Below are 16,973 nucleotides of genomic sequence, written 5' to 3'. Positions count from 1 at the left end.
CCACCAACCTGTGTGTCTTTGCCTGTGGGAAAACCACACACACACACACACACACACACGGCAGCCCACAGGGAAGGCTAGATTAACAGACAGAGATGGAGACTGTTCAATCACTATGGTTACACAGATGGACCCCAGAGAGACTGGCCGCTACTGATGCTCAAGGCAAAAGACACACACGTGTACAGATAAACTAACACTTTAGATTAGCACAGATTTGGTCAAAAGGTGCCAAATCTGGTTAAAAGGTGCCCTGTTCTCCTCTTCCACTCTTTGGTAAGGGAAATTTGGTCTGACAGTGTCTTACTTAGTACCTCCGAAGACAAGTGTGTCCAAAGTGCGGCCCAGGGGCCATTTGTTGCCCGCAGCTGTTTTCTTATTGGCCCATGGCACCTTCTACAAATAGCATTTCACAAGAGAACTTAGAAAAAAAAAAACAGCAAAGATGGTAAAATCAGCAGTCGTTTTACAAGAATAATATTAAAAGAAATAAGTTACAATCTAACTAAAAAGTGTGTAATATAACAGAAGTGTTGTGATATTATAAGGAAAAATGATGTCATTTTAGGTGCACAACATTGAAATATTCAAGAAAGATTGTATTTTTAAAAGACTTAACATGATGAAAAAGCAAACAATACAACAGATTAAATTGTCATTTTTGGAAAATTAGGTTGCGGAAAGTTCTAAGAGCAAGAGCAAAGTCAAAATATTAAGAGTTACGCTATTGAATAAGTTACAATAAAAATATGTTGTTTTTCTTTTAAAGTCGGAATATTATGAGAAACAAACTAAAGTTGTTATTTCTGGAATATTAACTTGGGAAATAAGCTGTAATATTATGAAAATAATATTACAAGAAGTCATTTTATAAATGCTCCGATCAGGGTTTTATGCTACCGCTGATACCGATCGTCCATGTATGAAATCGGGCAATACCCATACCTATTGGCCAGTGGTGCTGTATAATGGGGAAAACTCACAATTCTGCCAGGGGGCCAAAACAAATAGATAATTATAAAAAATAAATAAACTGCGACTAACATACAGTCATGTGTCGGTATGCATCGGTAACGTCTAAAGTGTTTTCCGGGACTACCGGTGTGTAATAAACTTGGGTAGAGCTCTTAGCAACTCTGCTTCTTCCATGTTATAATGCTACACAGACGACCGCTTTTGCCCCATAACTTACACAAAATAAACACTAATAAATTGTTACTTACTGCTTGCTCTTCTGACTCTTCCACATGGCCAAGTAACGTTGGAAAGGCGTCTGGCTTCAGCAAGTTTGTGGGCTAGCCCAACTGCATAGTGGCCCATGTCCACAAAATAGTCCGGTCTGAAATGCCATTGACGGATTCAAATGCATTTCTTTTGCTGGTAGCGAATCAGGAACTCCAACCACTTGCGGCTGATGGCGGTGTTGTTAAGAATTGCCCTGTCAAGGAATTGCTAGCAAGCAAACAGTGCACCAGCTCTTGGGGGAGGGGAGAGAGTTCATCTTGCTTACAGTCACGCCCATATAAGGAAGTCCTCTCTCCTCTGTGACATCACAAAGGGGCAGTTTTACCCCGCCTTCTGAAAATGATTGTTTTGAGCCATCCCAAACTTCTTTCTCAGCTCACTTCCAAATGTGCAAACCTCATTATCTGAAACTTTGGCATTGTTTAACACCAGAATATAACATTCTAGCTACATTTGTAGGTCAGAAAAGTGGAATAAACATAATAGGCCCCCTTTAAGGATACTTTAGGTGTGAGGGTACACTGTCTAATGGTTGATATTAATAATAGGCTTTTTCACCTACATGACAAAGCTGAGATGAAGTGTTTAACGTTTTAGCATAACTAAATGTGTTACGTTCCAAAATATCAAAGTGGCAAAGTTGCATCCTTTCATTTTTCCCTATGTGAAACAGAAACACAAACACCCACACACACTTTATATTGCACATGCAGTCCAGTCTGACAGTGTGTTACTGAATACCCAGTAAGAGGTCAAGTCAGTGTTTGTGCTTCAGACCTCCAGGGATTAACGTTCTACTTCATCGATTTTAGCCAACTCATAATCTCAGAGGCTAGATGAGGTCAAGAACTCTTATCACGGGTCCACGATATACAGGACAAGAGGGCCAAGTAGGTTAACACTACGGCTGTAACGATACGCCATAATCACAGATCAGTACGTACTTCTCTTTTAAAGTCACGGCTCGCTTCATTTTCTGTACAGTAAAAACAAAATGTAAAACAAATAATTTAGCAGGAAATTCTCAAATTTTTTTTTGTGGGGGGGTGTTGGGAATTGGAAAAATAAATAAATGGTAATGGTCATGGTTTTATTTCATTTGAACATGCATCAGATTACAATTGAGTGCATCACATAATCAGTTCACAGTTCCACATGTCCAAAAGGAGTAGGAAGAAGCAAAGCTTATTAAATCCTACCCCTCTATCTGGTACTTTTACAATTGGGAACTTTTACATTTGTTCACTTCCTGCTTTCCTAATATAGTTTTAAGGTTTTTTTGTTTGTTTGTTTGTTTGTTTTTATTTTATTTTTGTCATGTACCGAAGTAGGAGGTGATATGAGCATCCAATGACATAATGGGTACCATAGTAAGTGTCAATATAGTGATATGTATAGTACATCATGACTGGTTCAAGACTCTTCATCCTTGTATTTAGCAAACATCAACTGCTTGTATTGTTTCTTGAATTGGCTCATCGTTGTGCATTGTTTGAGGGTCTTACTCAATCCATTCCATAGTTTGATTCCACAAACTATGGAACACCAACCGACTCAAATGTTTGTTTTTTTTTTACACACAAATGTTTCGAGGATAAGACATTATAACGATAATAAGAGAAAAGAGTCGTGAAACGACATGTTAAAAAATAAGTTAGCATTTACATCATCATGATAGTCACTTGGAGATTCCTTGTGGGACAAAAACAAGCTCCAAACTAACCACATTGCTAGTTTGGTTTAAAGACAAATTGTCACATTGGTAGAAAGACTCATTTGACCTGACTTGAGGCGAGGCAGATAGCTCCCGTTAGCTAGCTCGCTGCTGCCAACACGAGTCAAGAATGATAGTCAGGCAAAGTGTCTAAACAACAATGCCAGAAAAGGCAATGACCGGCAATGACTTTGATAGGCGAGTGATCAAACACACTGGCATTGGCTGTCGCCGATAGAGTCCACATTTCCCAGTCTTTTACAGACAACCCAAGTTGTGATCGTCATGGTGATAACACTAGACGCATACTGTTAACGATTCCATTTTTCAAAGGATGTTTGGCAACCCTTGATGGAGTAAAAACCATTCATTCATTTTCTACCGCTTTTCCTCACGAGGGTCGCAGGCGTGCTGGAGCCTATCCCAGCTGTCTTTGGGCGAGAGGCGGGGTACACCCTGGACTGGTGGCCAGCCAATCACAGGGCACATATAGACAAACAACCATTCACACTCACATTCATACCTTTGGACAATTTGGAGAACATGCAAACTCCACACAGAGTTGACCGAGGGTGGAGTCGAACCCTGGTCCTCCTAGCTGTGAGGTCTGCACGCTAACCACTCTTCCACCGTGCCGCCCGAGTAAAAACCATGTTACATCTAATTATTTCATTCATTCATTTATTTTCTACCGCTTTTTCCTCACGAGGGTCGCAGGGGTGCTGGAGCCTATCCCAGCTGTCTTTGGGCGAGAGGCGGGGTACACCCTGGACTGGTCGCCAGCCAATCACAGGGCACATATAGACAAACAACCATTCACACTCACATTCATGCCTTTGGACAATTTGGAGAACATGCAAACTCCACACAGAGATGACCGAGGGTGGAGTCGAACCCTGGTCCTCCTAGCTGTGAGGTCTGCACGCTAACCACTCGCCCACCGTGCCGCCCGAGTAAAAACCATGTTACATCTAATTATTTCAATAGTGAAATTCTGTGTTTTTATGCATCGATATCTAACTCGGCCAGTGTACAAGATAGGAGCGGCAGATAATTCTTTGATGAGGGGAGGGGTGACAGACATGTTGGCTAATGGTAGAGTGCAATTTCATGATTAGCCAATCAGTGCCAGAGTTGAAGTAGGGGGTGCTGTTAAAAACCTCGATGCAACAATAACCAGTCCGAAGCAATCGCTTTCAGGTTCAGTGTTGATGTAAAAGACAAGAAGTGTGAAGTGTCCATTATGTCCCAGAGCCTGCGTCCATCGTGAGTAACTCTCATCCAGGGGTCGGCAACCTTTAAAAAGAGAAACACCAAAGTAAAACCCAATTGGAGCCACAAAACTTATTCCACCACTAAAGTGAAGGTAACACTATATGTATAGCTTCCTCAAGCCTATTTTAGCCTTATTTTCTATCTTCTTGTTCCTCGTGGCAGAGTAACGAGCCACACTCGTTGCTACCTGACAATTAGCCATGTTTCTTTCGCCTTATCTTAAGTCTCCTCCATCGAATTTCGATCACCATCCCCATTCACACAATTGCAGGTCACCATGGTTCACAGAGGAAAAAACAAAGATTCCGAGCACAAGCCTCCTTTTTAAAGCTTCCAGTCTGTTATTCTTACTCAATCAGGCCTTTATTGACTAGATTGCGAAGCAGTTACACTTCCTGTCCGTCACTTAATGTGCTCCGTCTGGGAACTCCACTGGACACCACTCGTTAATACATGTTTTGGTATTGGAAAACTAGGACTTTTATAGAGAACAACATATTAATGTCACTTCTGGTCGGTTGCTCATTCCTTCAACTGTATGTTTTCTTGTTTGAGTTCTATAATACCTCCACCAGCTTGTGTTTGTATAGTATGATTAGAATCTTACATCATCTCTGCACAGTACATTCTGTCCTGGAGCTTTTACTTTGACGTGCCGCCCTCCCCCCGCTGCTTTAGCAGAGTCTCTGGTTCCCCACAGACTCTGGCCTGTGACTGCACAACAGAAAAAAACTCTTTTGTCTTCACACTATAAAGTTTGATTGTCCGTTTTCTTATCGAGGAATTGCAGCAGTGATGGCAGTAAAGCGAACTATGCGGCTTTTGTATGCCTGTGTGCTAGCCGCTTGGATTGCCTGCAAATATACGCTTCTCAGGAGGAAGGAATTTAAGCAGACAAAGTGATTTAGGGCTTTTTTTCTTTCACTATGAGGTTAAATCTTGGTCTATCACTGCCCTCTGCTTCATCTGCCTTCCCATCTCTTCATCTTCTCCTCCCGGTCCATCCTTCAGGGAGCACCTCGCCTCCCATCTCGGAGGACTCGGCAGCCTGACAACCCAGCAGCCCGCTGCCCCCCGAGGCTGCCGGCGGTGCGGCTGCAGCAGCAGTCATAAGAGAAATGATACGTTCTATGTCTGTGAAGTCAAATGGGAGTGGGGAGCTCGGTGCGTACACGTGACCGTGGGGAGGGCACGCAGAGATGTTGACAAGTCGGTGATGCAGTGAGGAGCAGGGAGCCTTCTGTATGTCTCTATGACTATTCTTAGATGAGACGCATGACAGTGAAACACTAGCCGCTGTGTGTATGTGCACCTGTCTGCATTGGCCCCAAAGTAGGCCCACATGAAGAAAGAGACTGTGCAGGTGGCGCCACTTTCCCATTCATACCGCTGCCCTACATTGTACCTGCTTCTTCCTTGTGCTTCTTAAGCTGTTTATTTGAGAAGAACCGCAAGTAGTACTTTTCTACAAGTCTCATAATCGTGTGTTGGTCAAAATGTGTTGTTTTATTGGCATATTCTGAAAATATCACTTAATAAGACAACTAAAAACTGCAATTGGCTGGAGACCTGCCCACGGTGTACTCTGGTCCAAAGTCAGCTGGGACAGGTTCCAGCACACCCCTGTCACATAAGCGACAGATTCATGAATGACCACAACTAAAAAAAGACTAAACTGGTCAAATTTGCAGTAATTTTACAGGAGTTAAAGTCAAAATATTAGGAACAAAAATTAAATTAATCAGAAAAAGTCATAATTTTACAAAAAAAAATAATAATATTAGACGAGTGGTTAACACGCAGGCCTCACAGCTAGGAGAGCCGAGTTCAATTCCACCCTTGGGCATCTCTGTGTGTAGTTTGCATGTTCTCCCCGTGCATGTGTGGGTTTTCTCCGGGTACTCCGGTTTCCTCCCACATTCCAAAAACATGCTAGGTTAATTGGCGACTCCAAATTGTCCATAGGTATGAATGTGAGTGTGAATGGTTGTTTGTCTATATGTGCCCTGTGATTGGCTGGCGTCCAGTCCAGGGTGTACCTTGCTTCTCGCCCGAAGACAGCTGGGATAGGCTCCAGCAGCCACACGACCCTTGTGAGGATAAATGGTAGAAAATGAATGTAATATTATGAGGAAAATATTGTCATTTAAATTTAGTACATTTAAATATTAAAGAAAAAAGATATTATTTTATAAATAAACAGTATTAATAATGTATTGCAAACAAAATTAATGTTTAATGAAATAATAAAATAAAATGTGGTTGGGAAAAAGTGATAATGTTACAAGAATAACGTCAAAATAGTTTAATAATAGTTTATTTTAAAAAAACAGCTGAAATGAGAAAACAGCAGCTTCATGAGAATAACATAAATATATTATGATGAAAAATGAACATTTTGAGAGTAAAGAATTGTAGCATTAATATTATACGTAAGAAATAATTATATTATTATCCATCCATCCATTGGTCGTCTTTGGGTGAGGGGAGTCTATATTATTAATATCATTTCCCCACTTTTGCTGTTATTTCTTTGTTTTTTTTTCCTTAAATAATTTTTAAAAATTTTCTATTGTAATATTATGACTTTATTCCTATAATATTTCAGGCCCATAATACTCAAATTAAAAAAAAAAAATTGTTGGTTTTTCATAATATTAAGGCATTAAAAACATTTTTCTCTGTGCTTAATATTTTTCCAGTTTTCTTGATGAATTATGTTTTTAAAATGTGCCACACGTGCCAAACAAAAAAACAGCTACGGGCCGCAAATGGCCCCTGGGCAGCACTTTGGACGCCCCTTCTTAGCAGCACCCCCGGTTGTCATCCACCATAGTTTGCAGTATTAGCGCCATCGACAGGACCGGAGTGCAACTGCACCCCCAGTATCCCATGAGTCAGACATATTTGCTTGCATAAGTCGTTGTAACATTTGTGAATTTGTTTTATCATCAAGTGAGTCGGTCTCTCTGTGGGCAGACGTCGGGAAGTGGTGCGGCTGCAGCTTCCGAACGGACCCAGTCAGGCGACAACTTAATCCACCTATGATTTGTCTGAGCACAGCAAGCTGAGACCACATAGGTGGTGTAATTGTGCCGCCGTGTTATTATGCATTGTGTATTGTGCCTGCCTCCGGAGGACATATTTCACAGCCCATATTTTAAGGCCGCGGTCTATCTTGGAGCAGATAAGTGCATATGTGTGGTTTGCTGAAATGAGCTATTGTTTGGATCCTCTGCGGATGTGCAGATAATGTGCGTCTTAGTCAGCACACCGCTGCCTTGCATCTTATAAAAGTGGCTACAGGGCAATTGACTTGTATGGGGGCAAAACAGCAGACGGCGGGGTGGGGACAGGGGAGCGACGCTAAATTGGGAATAGCATCAATCAAAATGTATCACCTGTGTGTGTGTGTTTGTGTGTTTGTGCAACAAACTTTACACTCATTACACATTCAAAGCAACGACAATATGTTGCATGAATGCCTAAAAGGTGTGACTGTGGCAATTTTCTCCTTCCCGTCGCCCTTCTGACCAAAGCGTGTAGGTAGTTAAAATGTTAATGAGTCGGATCCCTTTAATAATGTCAGCACAGCAGTGCTCATCAATCAAGCTTTTATATGAAATCCCATAATGCTGACATGAATAGGGACTCAATGCAAACGGAGTCTTTTTCCACCTGTCATGTTTACACAGCGTATAAAGTTCCCCACATCCTTCAAAACTTTCTAAACACTTCTTTTTCTCTTTTTAAATCTCCAGACATTGCTTTTCAGGTTCTTTTCTTCTTCCATTCTGTTCTCACAAGGCGCCCTGTAAACTGTTTTTTTTTTCTCTCTTTTCACTACACGCCTCCCTTCACAACACACACTGTCTTTGCTGCAGAAGTAGTAAATGGTGTTTTTGATGATGTGAGCCGAGATATTAGTGTACTGTACACCTTAGTGCTCCAAATGCACACACACTCACGTGTTTAAAGGCAAGGGTTTTAGGCAATGCTATAGAGTAAATATACAGTGTTCCCTCATTTATTGCGTATTTCACTCCTCTGACCGCGGCTTTTCATCCTGGTGCTGTTCCACTACACTGTAGCATTTTTGTATCCTTGTTAAAACATATTACTACCATACTCTTATGCCCACCAAAGATTTATATATTCCATGATGGTGCCCGACGGCCACATAACTTCTAACATCCTTCAGCATGTCCAGAAGTCCAACCTTTTGGGCGCAGAACGTTATAAACTTGCACACATACAAAGAGTGCATGGTAGCGATGATACAGGAAACACAGCGGTGATCTACAGCCAATCGGGACACAGAAGACAATCAGTGGTGCAGACAAAATAGGGAAGAGAGAGACACTCAACCTCCCATAATGCAGTTCTTCTTAAAAGGTCCAGGATCGGATTGTAACAGCGTTCATATGCTGTTAAAAAAAAGCACTACAACTGAACAAAAAAAAAATCAGCAAAACAACAAATCCATTCCGCTGTCCATCCATCATCCATGCTTCTTATCCTTATCAGGGATAAGCGCGGGGGTATGCTGGAACCTATCCCAGCTGACACGAGGTGGGGTACACCCTGGCCTGGTCTCCAACCGATGGCATGTTTTGTCTGTTTTGGTTTGAGTCTGACCTTTTTGGAAGAAATTTATGATGTTCATCATGGCACCCATGTATTTTTTAAAATGCGAATTGCAATACTTCATGATTGGGGAAGGCGTTTCAAATGCTATGCTCGTGGCAGGAACTATAATTGGTCAAATGTAAACACAAGACTGCAGTGGCAGCAGTAGCACAGTAGCACAGCTCTACACTAACTTTTAAATTACATTTCTCGAAGTTCACCTCGACGCACAACATTTTGGAACCTGCTTACATACATGTGGGGAGGTATTCTACACATCCCCAGTATGTGTTTAAAATAATCCTCTTTAGGATAACCTTTAAACTGCCACAGTTACACAAGGGAGAACATGTGTGCTGATGCTGGAGTGTTTTGGCTGCTTTTTATGTTCTTCATCTCTTACCACTTATGTCCACACTACTTAATTGTACACTGTACTCTGTAATGAGGGCCGTGTGACTCTAAGAATTGTATCAGAGGTCATTAAAAGCAACATTTTCCTCCGAATTCCCAGCCAGCTACATGCATGCGTGTTCCCTTAAATAGACCCTCCGATGACAGCAGCAGGTTGCCTTCAGCTTGTCAATGTGAGGTCACCGGTTCACGCTGCAGCCGTGTTGCCGGTCTAATGTCACCAAGAGCATCACGCTTCTTTTGAGAATGCATAATCCAGACTCGTGGCTGCCATGACTAAGTAAGTCGCTCGCTAATCTTTTTCGGGCGCTGCAGTGCAGGAGCGCTACTGGAATGTGTTGTGATGCTGCTTCTTACTGACTTTCATCCATCTGTGTGTGTCAGGTCAATTCAGGTTGGGATCACTCATTGGTTTTATGGCCATAAAAGGGGGATGCAAAACAGACTGTGCTCATCAGTGTGTGTGTGTGTGTGTGTGTGAGATTAAAGTCCCTGCATCCCATACATAGTACAACACCAGCCCGCATCCATTCCTAATTACAGCGTGATCAATAGTGGGATGTTGTGATGCGGTGCGGGGGGAGCCGTGTCGGAGCAAGGGGGAACGGTGACATTTGAGCGGACAGGGATTACTCCGTTGACCTTAACGCTCTGATTAGAATTCAGTTCCACCTCAACCAAAGATGACCTCACCTTGTTCGCAGTGGACTGCTGGGAATGTTCAAAACCCAACACTCGACATGGGCGGTCTCCAGCAGACCTCTAGACCTGTACATTCAAGCAGGACTTCTTTGAAATAAAACTTTCTTTGTGTTGCAAGTATTTGACTTTCTCTTCCTGCACTTTCTAAGGGTGTGTTCAGGTAGGTTCGGTTCAAACAAACTCTGGTGCAATCGCCCCGGTGTCTATACAGCTACGTTTTATTTATTGTCAGGCAATGTGCTTCATTCTTTCCTCTCTGTTGTGAGATTCGGTGTAATCTCAAGATACATGTCGACGTAAGTACTCCGCCTGACTGCACCGTGTTTGTTTTTCCATGTTTGCCCCACATGAGCTGTTGAGTTGTGTGAGAAGGATTGTAGTCAGTGAAAATAATTAAACGGGGGGGAAAAACAGGAATGAAATGTAGCCTGTCTCCTGTTTTCTTCCTTTCTGTATTCTTTTTACTTCATAGTTGCTTAGTAGTTGTAGTTCTAGTTCTAGTTGTCCCACGACCTTGCTGTTGAGGTCCTGCCACCTCTGACGGCCTTTGGCGGTATACAAAAGATGGTAGAATGGCACGTTTGTCCATGTCTTGGTGTTATCATTCTGGGACAGCCTCATCTTTGTTTTCCTTCCACAGATCCTTGAAGGAAGGTTTGGGGTTGTAATGTGACAGAATCAGGAAAGTTGGCGCTCTTTCACAGGCTGTAGTAGATGTTTATGGGCTCCGATGGCTACAGTTATTTCGCTTTGATGGATTTGTTGGTTGTGTCAAAAGCCTAGGTCCAGAGAATGCCCAGCTTTGACATCCATAAAGGAAGTTAGAGTAGACTGCAGATCACAGACTCAGATCATTACTTTGGTTAACCCTGGTCAGAGCTCTCTTTGTCAGACTTCTCGCCAACTGTAAAGAATCTTTCCTTATTTCCTTCGCCACATCATCTTGTCCTGTTGTCAAATTGCTTAGTTCATCAGTGGACACTGTTCCTTCAAAGCCTTCCAGAGCATCAGTCATAATTTGTTCCAGAAATAAGTTGAACAAACATAGGGGGAAGTCCTCTCTGCCTCTACTGCCCCATACACCCCCAGGGACGCTGAGATTCCAGATGGGTGGGACAAAGCCCTGCATTTATCCAATGACCGTCCAGTTTCGCACAGTGGTACAACCTACTCTACGCTTCCCTATCAAACTCAGTAGACACTCAGCATCCGTCTGTGTAAACGAACCGTGGCACTGCAGGAATGAAGGAAGGAATTTGCTGCAGTTACTTGTGATAAGTAGCTGATTCTGAACAAAAAGATGGAGGTTTTTAGTACATATTTAGTCAATGAAATGTATACACAGCAGTACATATGTCACCATATTTACATATTTCAGTATGTAAGTATTGCAGTCTTATTGAGCAATGGCCACTGTTTTGGACCCACAACCTGCTCATGTTCCCACAGACCCCCGGCAGACTTCGGGGGACATACATTATAGTGATCTAATTCATCTTATTTATTATGTGCAGCCTTGCTATATTGCGGTTCGAATATCGCTCCCTCACAATATTGAGTATTAAAAAAAAAAAAAGATTAATAAATGATGGCTGTTTTGGGATTGTATTGTCCAAAACATTTTATGTAGTATTCTGGTCACTAGGCATCAGTAATGTTATGCTATGATTAGATTACATTACAGAAGACTGGTGACTAAGCCAGCAGAAACAAGCCAACATGCCATGGTTGAAAAAAAACCTTCTTCCCAACTCAATTGGAAACAATTTCTTAAGTTTAGATTAAGTAAATTACACACTACATGCAAAACCTTACCTGTACTTACAAACTGCAAGGCATGCTGGGCAACCTCGCTACTTTTCATGAAATATAAACTATTTGGGAAGGAGTGCTCTTCTGTTTTGGGCGCTAGAATGCGATTGTGGACCACTTGAGATTTGTTCATGCCAGTCTTATGAATACATGAGTGTATCAATAGGGTGCAACTAGCTATAGAAACGGAGGAGTGAGTGCATTAGGGTACCATCTTGTGCATGCACACTCGCCGCTTTAATGACTCACTCCATCTTTTATGGCCATTCAAACAGAGACTTGGATGCTTGTCTGAGGGGCAAAGCTGTTGCCTGCAAGTGCGAGCTTGTCATCCGGCAAACGCGGAATGTAGGCCACCGTGGCCTCGGCGCAGATTTATGGAGTTTGTTGCCGCGTTTTGCTGCTGCTGGAGGGGAAGCGGTGACTTGATTGTGTGAGAAATCGAAAGCCGTCACACCTGTTTGAAGCCTCCGGTGCTTGCTTGGGAAAGAAGAAGCGGAGAGGAAAGGAATTACAGTGCACATAAACGGATGCGGGCAACGGGCGATATTACACTGCGAGGGAGGAGGAAGGTAGTTGAGCAATAGCTGTAAAAATGGAGATGTGGGGAATAGGGTGCCACCAGGGGAGCATTTTTGGACCAAATAATTCCTGTGTAGCCTCCTAATGCTGCCAGCTTAGCGATAACATGCCTGAGTAGACCTTAGTTGGAAGAAGATGGGTGGCCGGGATGGGAGACTGGAAGGGTTGCAAAAGCAGTGCGGAAATTGATAGTTTCAAAGGAGCAAAATGGTCTGAAAGCCTCCCGCTTCCTCATTCACGTCGTTTCCTCACGTGGGGCTTGCCAAGGACGTTAGTGTCCATTAAAATTGCAGCATGTTTACATAAAATGAAGGAAGCCCTGTGCCTCAATGCAGCCTCCTATAGGACGCAAGCAGACCATATATCAATCGTCTTTGAGGATGAGCGGCAAATGGCACTGAATCTCAATCAAACAACGGTTTGAAGCCGTTATCCTCCCCCGTCAAAGCATTCTGTTAACGAGAATATCAAGTCAAATGTCCTTGGTTGCGTTACTTGCAGTCATATCGCATTGCAAAGGCTCACGTTCCAAGACAAGTAGCACAAGAATCATTTCTAAATTATTGCAGGATTGTGGACCCAAGACGTCGCAATTATCAATACCCTCAGATCCTTATATCCTTATAACAGTGACTATACAATACAGTCACCCCTCCCAATATAGGGGTTCGATAATCAGTCCCTCTCTATATATCATCTTTTCAGAAATGAATGAATAAATAATGTCTGTTTGCTGGTAGACTATGGTCTATGGTCTATTATTAGTCAAAACATATTGAAATACAAGTGCTATGTAGTATTCCATATTCTGACACCAAACATTGAGACATTAGCTTACATGACATTAACTTAACACTTAAGGCTGTAAAACTGCTCACCAAACACTTAATACGATTCTCAGACAGCCATCAATATGTTAAACTCAAAGTCTCTCAAAGTTCAAACCTTGTTTTGGATTGTTATGATCAACCTACCTACCTATGATTAATAGTGACTCCGCTGCTCCGCTGTAGTATTTTTCTATCCTTGTTAATACATTTTGCCGCAGTCGTCAGTCATCGCAATTTCCCTCCTCCTTAATGTAACAAACTAAAGATTTCTTTATCCCGTAATGGCACCCTACAGCCATGGAACTTCTATCTTCCTTCAGAATGCCCAGAAGTCCATCTTTTTGTGCAATGGATGGTTTCTTCTGGGCCGCTGAATGAACAACGGGAGGCAACAGTTAAAGGTAACATTTTTGTTATGGCTATGATGGCTATGACATTGTTGTTTTAGCCATCCAATGTTAGCCAACGTTAGTTAACACACTTGTGCTTGTTTAGGACTCCCGCAGAAACATACCGCTTGTCCCCCCTGGGGTTTATTGGTAGGTGGTCACCCTAGTTCTTCCGTAGCTATTCAGTACTCAGAACACGATGCATGCACCAACAAAAAATACGCGAAACAGAAAGGCCACGAAAGGTGAACCATGATGTAGTGAGGGAACTGTATAGCAGTAATCGAAGCACGAAGGACAATGTACGGGAAGAAACCAGAGAAAATGCACCCACGCATGGGGAGAACATGCAAATTCCACACAAAGATGCCCAAATGGAGATAAAAACCCAGATCTTCTAGATGTCCTGACTGTGTTGCCAACATGCGAATTAGGCCACTGCACGACCGGTCTTGTAGGTCAATCAATGGGAAAAGATTTGGATTTATGGGTTGTTTGAACATTTCATACTTTGAAATAACTGTATTTACATCATTTAATCTTCTGAAAATGATATGTTCGAGGCAGTGCATCATAGCTGCTTTTACATTCGGACAAAACAGACACATTATTAGCACAGCATGGCAAAATTGTCCAACTTAGCATTGAACTTTTTGTGTGTTTTTTGTTGCTAAATTCTTGTAAGGACAAGTGGCTTCTCATGCATGCACTCCGCAGCCCTACCATCTACATAAAATGGTGTTCTACACTGTTGTTTAGCTCCTGAATGATTCAACATCCTCTATGCAGGGTCCATTTGCTCGCTGATTCCTTGTCCGGGAGTTTTCCTTTGAGTTTCCCTCCCCCACGCCTCTGCCGCTACTTTTTGCCCCGGCGCCTATTTACCCTCCGAGCCTTTTCAGTAGCTATCTCTCATGCTGCGTGGAGCATGGGCACGTATAGAGCCCGGAGGAGGAGAAAGATGAAGAGAGAGGCTGAATAGAGAAGTGAGAGGAAAGTGAGAAGAGAATCAGGCCAGTGAGGATGAAGTTGCGTCGGCAGAGGTTTGAGCCAAATAACTAGCAATAGTGGAGTAGTTATGACGTGATCAGGCCCTTCCATCAGGTGGATTTGCTGCCAAAACATCTGAGAAAACACCCTCTTTAGTTCCGCGATTGATTCCGCCTCTGACAGCTTGCCGGCCGGAGTGGCTGCAGCTATCACCGCCTTGGCTTTTATGGCTTTTTGCAAAGAGAAAACATTTAAAGCTAAACAGCGCATTCATCTGCAGGTGCATTAGGTGAATTTGTCTTTTCCAACAGAGCAGCTGCTATCATTTTAATCACAAATATTGCACTGCTGCAGGGAAAAAGTATGACTCATTTAGTTTAGTAAGCGGATGTGCAATGGCCAAGCCAGCGCCACAGGGCCGTGCATTTATCTCTCTAGGAAGGCTTCATTATTGCGATGCAGATGTAAATACAGAAACCAAGCGTGCATTTTTATACAAACACCAGCATTCTATTCACTGGCATTCCCTGGTCATGGATTAGCTCTACGCAGTGGTGGTGTGCTATTATACAATATAATCCGCTGATAAGATGCGTCTCTAACTGCTATAATCTGATCGCAATTCCTTCATTCTCCCATCAATTATTTCATTGTCAGCTTGTCTCCTAACATTTTCTGCTATTTGCACTTGCGGGGGTGGGAACATGGGGCTGAAAAATAATAGTGCTTTAGAGCTTTGGATTATTGATGAGCTGTATGACCAAAGAAAAGTTATTTGTGTTGAATAAAAGGCCTAAATTAAAAGAACATAACTGAATTTGAATGGTGTGAATGCTAAAGTATGCATTGCTAAAATGCTAATATTAACTTAGTAACATTTTAGCCATCTTCATGAATAGAAGTTTATATAAATACTTAATGCTATCATAGTAGGTGTTTGCATGTTAGCGTTAGCTTGCTAGCATTATCATAGTAGCATTTTTTTAATTTTTAAATTAAATTTTTAAAGTATTAACACAGACACTTAGCTCTACTGTGCTCAGGATTGCTAAAGAAACGCTATTGTTAGCATAGTAGCATTTTTACTGTTTTTTAAGTACAAACATAGAAACAGTGCTATCATGCAAAGTGTTACATTGCTACAACATTGCTAGGCTTTTTTATATTAATGTTAGCATTGTTAACATGCTAACATTGGCATAGTAACGTTTTAGCTGTAGAAACCAATGTGAACAGTCATATCATGTTAGGTGTTTGCATGTTAGTGTTAGCATGCTAACATTACCATAGTGGCATTTTTTGACATTTTCATAAGTATTAACATACTCAGACACTTGGCTCTACTGTGCTAGGGGTTGTATACTAACGCTATCGTTGTCAGGTTATTTTATGTTAACATTAGCATTGTTAACATGCTAACATTAACACAGTAATATTTTAGCTGTGGAAACTTACATAAACAGTGACATTTTTATTTGTTCATAAGTACAAACATAATTTATATACATTTAGCTCTATTGTGGTACATGTTGCATGCTAACGTTAGCATTGTTAGCATGATAACATTAGCATAGCCGCATTTAAGCCGTTTTCAAGAGTTAAAAAAACACTTCTATTATGCGTGCCATGGGTGTGGTTTCAGTAAATCGGTACATGTTAGATGTTAGCATGTTAGCACTAGCATGTTAAGATTAACATCGTAGCAGTGTTTTATATGTTCAGAAGTAGGAACAGACGCAGAGGAGTTACCATGTTGTAGTGGTTAGTGTTCTGGACTTCGGACCAAATGCCCCGGGTTCGAATCTCCACTAGTAACGGTCATTGGTATTCATCAGGAAGGGCGATCTGTACGGCTTATTGTGAGGTCAGTCAAACCTGCCATAAAATCTGGTGCTTGTTACGAGCGACACCAAGTGACCAGTCTACAATACTACATTTCATCAACATCTTTATGCGTTTTATTGTATTTTCATCCATTTAGCCATTTTATGCTTAATGCTTATTCTCAATATTGGTCAACAATATGTCAAAGATGCTTAAAAAAATATGCTCCTGCCTTATAAACCTGGCGAAAGATCATGAATGCCTGTCAGGTATGGAACAAGCTAACTTGGTCTGTTAAAGAGAATAGTATAGACTATATGAGACCATTTTACAGTCATATCAGCCACATTGGGCTCTGGCGGTTACCGTTCAAGGAGTAACCTTATGTTGGCCTTATGATAATAAACCCACTTGGTATGATTATGTAAAAGGTAATAACAAATAATATGATGACATAAAGACAAGTAATAGAATTAAGTGATATTAAAAGAGAGTGGATTCAGTATCTTGGTTGAAGAGGTCCTGGGAAGTCTCTAATAGGGATAATAAATTCAGTGGGGGATGACT

General features: G+C 41.8%; 1 protein-coding gene across 3 annotated transcripts in view; it reads left to right on the top strand.

The window, feature by feature from the left end:
• Positions 1-16,973, top strand: part of schip1 (schwannomin interacting protein 1) — a 266,272-nt gene that overhangs the window by 192,980 nt on the left and 56,319 nt on the right. The window contains exon 1 of one of the 3 annotated variants that reach the window (XM_058079060.1): positions 16,237-16,446. The exons of the other annotated variants lie outside the window; for them this stretch is intronic. Coding sequence (XP_057935043.1) covers positions 16,369-16,446 — 78 coding nt within the window. The 5' untranslated portion in view covers positions 16,237-16,368. Of the gene's footprint in view, positions 1-16,236; positions 16,447-16,973 lie in introns of those variants that run through there. 3 annotated transcript variants of the gene reach the window in all.

This window comes from Doryrhamphus excisus, chromosome 8 (genome assembly GCF_030265055.1).
Source record: "Doryrhamphus excisus isolate RoL2022-K1 chromosome 8, RoL_Dexc_1.0, whole genome shotgun sequence".
NCBI lineage: Eukaryota > Metazoa > Chordata > Actinopteri > Syngnathiformes > Syngnathidae > Doryrhamphus > Doryrhamphus excisus.
The sequence above is the reverse complement of the archived record's forward strand: the minus strand, read 5'-3'. Positions and strand labels throughout refer to the sequence as shown.